General features: G+C 30.3%; 1 protein-coding gene across 1 annotated transcript; it reads right to left on the bottom strand.

Moving 5' to 3' along the window:
- Positions 1–2,898: 2,898 nt before the first annotated feature.
- Positions 2,899–3,405, bottom strand: LOC133296377 (zinc finger protein ZAT11-like). The gene has a single exon (XM_061495346.1). The coding sequence runs from the start codon at positions 3,388–3,390 to the stop codon at positions 2,899–2,901; it is 492 nt and encodes a 163-aa protein (XP_061351330.1). The 5' UTR covers positions 3,391–3,405.
- Between the last annotated feature and the right edge of the window lie 1,363 nt (positions 3,406–4,768).

Genomic DNA, 4,768 nt, shown 5'->3' on the forward strand with positions numbered 1-4,768 from the left:
ATAACCGTACAAAGATGGCTCAATGGTGATAAAGGAAGAGAGAGAAAAGGGGAATCATAACCATTCAAAGGTGAATCAATACATATAAGGAAATAAATAATCAAAATGACGTAGTTTTGAGGTGGCCGGAGATAAATTTATCTCAATTAGCTTGAGAAATATTTGTTCCTATATATATATATATATATGGGAATATCGTTTCTCAAGCTGCCGGAGATAATTTTATCTCCGGCTAATAAATCATAATCGTACAAAGATGGATCAATGGTAATGAAGGAAGAGAGAGAAAAGGGAATCATAATCATTCAAATGTAAATCAATTAATATAAGAAAATAAATAAACAAAACGACGTAGTTTTAGGGTGACCGGAGATAAATTTATTTCAAGTTGCCAGAGAAATATTTTTCCCCATATATATATATATAGGGGAAAGATATTGTAACAATCAAGTTGTGTTACTACTAAGTGACTACCAATCAATCTCACTGTTAGATCGATTATGTTAATCCAACGGTTATATTTATTTTCATATTTGTATGGTCATATTTTTCAAATTTAATACTTTATATTTATTTCCACCTTTGTATGGTTATGATTTCTCATATTTAATACTTTCACTTTAAATATGAAAAATCATAACCTATGAAGCACTGACACTTCAAAAATCCTGATGTGTCGTGTCTGACACTTCCCGACACTCTCATACACTCCCCAACACTTCAACACGCGTTATAGAAATTCAAGCAAATGATTAAAGGTTGTGTTGCGTTGAGTTTTTAGTTTCAACTATTAGATTCATTGGATTACGATTATTACTTTATTGAGTTTAATATAAATATTTGGGATATCTTATGTTTTTTTGCAAAATTTATGAATATTATAAGTTTAGATTATTTTTTTGTTAAATTATTGAATATTAAATATAATATACACTACATAAATTAAAAATATTATTTAATATCAAAACGTGTCCTAACGTGTCGAAATCTAACATTTTTAGTAATTAACGTGTCGGAGTGTCACGTGTCCCGTGTCGGTATCGGTGCTACATAGATCATAACCATACAAAGATGAAAATATTATAACCGTTGGATCAACATAATTGATCTAACGGTGAGATTGATTGGTAGTAACACAACTTGGTTGTTACAATATCCTTCCTATATATTGATCAATGATGATAAAGTTATCATTTCTCAAGCTGCCGGAGATAAAGTTATCTTCGGCTACTAAATCATAACCATACAAATATTGATCAATGGTGATAAAGGAAGAGAGAGAAAAGAGAAATCATAACCATTCAAAGGTGAATCAATATATATAAGGAAATAAATAATCAAAACGACGTAGTTTTGGAGTGGCCGAAGATAAATTTATCTCAAGCAGCTTAAGAAATGTTTTTCCCTATATATATATATAGGGTTTATCGTTTCTCAAGCTACTTGAGATAATTTTATCTTCAGCTAATAAATCATAACCGTATAGAGATGGATCAATGGTGATAAAGGAAGAGAGAGAAAAAGGGAATCATAACCATTCAAAGGTGAATCAATTAATATAAGGAAATAAATAAACAAAGTGACGTTGTTTTGGGTGACCAGAGATAAACTTATCTCAAGTTGGCAGAGAAATATTTTTCTCATCTATATATATATATATATGGGATTTGCATTCATCATGCAACATGACAACAAAAAATTTTCTACACACACCATATTTTGTGGGACCCGCATTTTTTGAAGAAAGAAAAAAACTACGGCACGAAAAACGAATCTCTATAACATAACATAATCACTTTTCCTACAACATAACTTTTATAAAACCCTATATATTTATGGCAAAATAATTTGTGATGTGACTGCATATAAGCATTGATGCGGTCACCTAAAAACTACGTCGTTTTGGGTGAGAAAAAGAAAGTTCGCGTTCAAAATTAATTATAGAAAAAAGAAATATTATATTTATTTCCATCTTTGTATGGTTATGATTCCCAATATTTAATGTTTTATATTTATTTCTACTTTTGTATGCTTATGATATCCCAAATTTAATGTTTTCATACTATAAAACGATGTAGTTTTGTATGACTGCACCAATATTGTTAAAATCGAGATCTTATGTAAAATCGGGAGGGGTTTAAAAAATCGTAAAACGTAAAATCGTAATGTAAAAAAATCGTAAAAAATCATAAAAACATAAAAGCGTTTAGAATATTAGTAAAATCATTTTGGTGAAAATAAATCGTAAAAACATAAAATCGTAGTGATAAATCGAGATTTTAACAACAATGGACTGCACCAATCCTTAGATGCAGTCATTGTACATCCGCTAAACCTTTTATATATATATATATTTCAGTTTGATGACTATGAAAGATTCTTTAAAGTGATAATAAAAATATGGAATCTATAATGTAATAATAAATAACAAAGAAAATTTATTGTAATTAAAAAAATCTTAGGAGAGACGCCTATATGAATCTTACAGAGCTCGAAAAAAACGTTTTAGGAAAGGGAGTGCGGGTTGTTCCACAAGTCTTTATAAGGTGAAAAAGCTGAAAGATACTCTATTTCCTCCCCTTCATTGATTTGCCAGATTGTGAAACTCAAAACATTGTTATTCTTCTAGATTGTAATTCTTTGTATGTTAAACATCCACAAAAAGGAAATAGGTAAAGAATTGAAAGAATACATAAGAAGTTATATCAGTTGTGATCATCATTGAGAGATACATAAGAATTAAACAATATCAGTTGATCGGATAGAAAAAAACGCAAATCAATTTACATTAAAGAATTGAAAGAATACATGTTCAAAACAAAAGATCAGGACTAATCAAAGTACTTGCAAATTACCAAAAATAGAAGTTATATGACAACAAAAAATCAGACCAAGGAATCAAACTTTGGGAGCCATGTTTCCAAACAACAACTTCAAGTCATTCTGCAAAGGTGTTAAGTTCAAGTCCAAGCACATAACCCTTGTACTATTCGACCTTTTCAGAACTGGGACTTTTACAACAACATGGTTTATAGAAGAAAATCCTTCGTTGAATGCAATTCTGTGTCTTCTCATGTGTCCTCCAAGTGCCTGACCCATAGAGAATTCCTCACCACAAATGGAGCACACGTGCACTTTGTGTTTATTCCCAAAGCTCAGAGTTTTTGTCTGTGCTTTGAGTTCTTTCGTTTCGAGTTTCGGTTTCTTGTGACTAGACCTGTGGCCACCGAGGGCTTGAAACGACGAGAACTTGCGGTTGCATGTGTTGCACTCAAATTCCACTGGGCCAAAACGTTTCTGCGTTTTGTTTTCTCGGGGATGAGAGAGCGACATTAGACAATTAGCCAAGTCTATGGTCTCTATTCCTTCTTCATCTCTCTGTCTCTTCATTGCTATGGTCAAAGAATTAATGTGAATATGCAACGTGATTGAGGCAGTGAAATGCGCAAAAGAAGATATTGAGATTGAAATGTGATGGTATTGGTGAGTAACATAAGGACACAGAGATTGGTATTTATAGGCTGTTTGGGACAAAGTCAAGGACTTTGACTGATTTAAATAAACCAATACTTGGAGGCTATTTTTGTTTAATAATCAGATTAATGAATGTTTCAAATCTTTATAAACTTGGAAAATAAGAGTTTTATTATTTTATATGCCCTTGCTACTTACGAATTCGTTAGTTATATATATATGTACGTTGGATTATCCCTTTTTGGTGTCACATCGGAAAGTTTTGCCCTCGTGGGGTTTACGCTCACTTGTTTAAGAAGTGTAACCGCGTGAGAAGCAATGATGTTTTGGCGTGCTACACTATGAACGAGTCGTGTGCGGCGAGCTACAACCGAAGAAGCAAGTGGTTCTTCTTTGAAATTAAATTGGTGTAATGCCTTGGAATTGGATAAGAATTTTTCATGTAGTATGCGCGCATTTATGTCATCTAATCCTTTTTTTTTGTAAGGATTATTGTTTTAGTTAAGCATAAGTAATAACAAAGGCTTATTTTATTTTATTTTAAGGGGTTGTAGTTTGTTCTTTAATATGACACAAATTTTTTTTTTATATATACAACATTTTGTGGGTCCGCACTTTTTAAAGCAAAAAAAAAATTAAAGCACGCAAAACGAATTTCTATAATATTATACAATCATTTTTTTTATCACATAACTCTTATAAAATCATTTTTTTAAATATAATTACGATGTAAGAAGTTGAGAGTGCATGGTTAAAAAATTTATAACTAAATTAAGAAATATTTACATTTTTTTCTCTATTTAAGTTTAAATTTAATGGTATTTAAGTGCCTTTTATACTTGTTGACGTGAGTAATATGTGCTATGATAAATACTAGACATGATATCTAAGAACTATTTGGTCACTCTTAGAGCTTCAATATGGACTGCGTTGACATATACAAATTTGGTGTTCGATATATATATATATATATATATATATATATAGTTTTATAATTCTCATTTAATATGAGAATTCAAATTTTCCTACACACCCTTCGATTTCTGTGCTGACATGGGTCCTACATATAATTTTTTCTAACACCTGGGTCCCACATGCTTTTTATCTCTACAACATGAGAATTGAATTCTCATTTAACATGAGAAAATCAAACCCCATATATATATATATATATATATATATATATATATATATATATATATATATATATATATATATATATAAAAGGATTAGTGTTTCTCATCATATAAGAAATAAAATTATATTTTATATACATATAAAAATCAGAAAAGTA

Source organism: Gastrolobium bilobum, unplaced genomic scaffold, assembly GCF_033153095.1.
Source record: "Gastrolobium bilobum isolate Gb01-03AN ecotype WA unplaced genomic scaffold, APGP_CSIRO_Gbil_v1 utg19603, whole genome shotgun sequence".
Classification (NCBI taxonomy): Eukaryota; Viridiplantae; Streptophyta; class Magnoliopsida; order Fabales; family Fabaceae; genus Gastrolobium; species Gastrolobium bilobum.

What these genes read in the sequence shown, in the direction of transcription:
- LOC133296377 (XM_061495346.1), bottom strand. Translation starts at nt 3,390, where the DNA reads ATGAAGAGACAGAGAGATGAAGAAGGAATAGAGACCATAGACTTGGCT.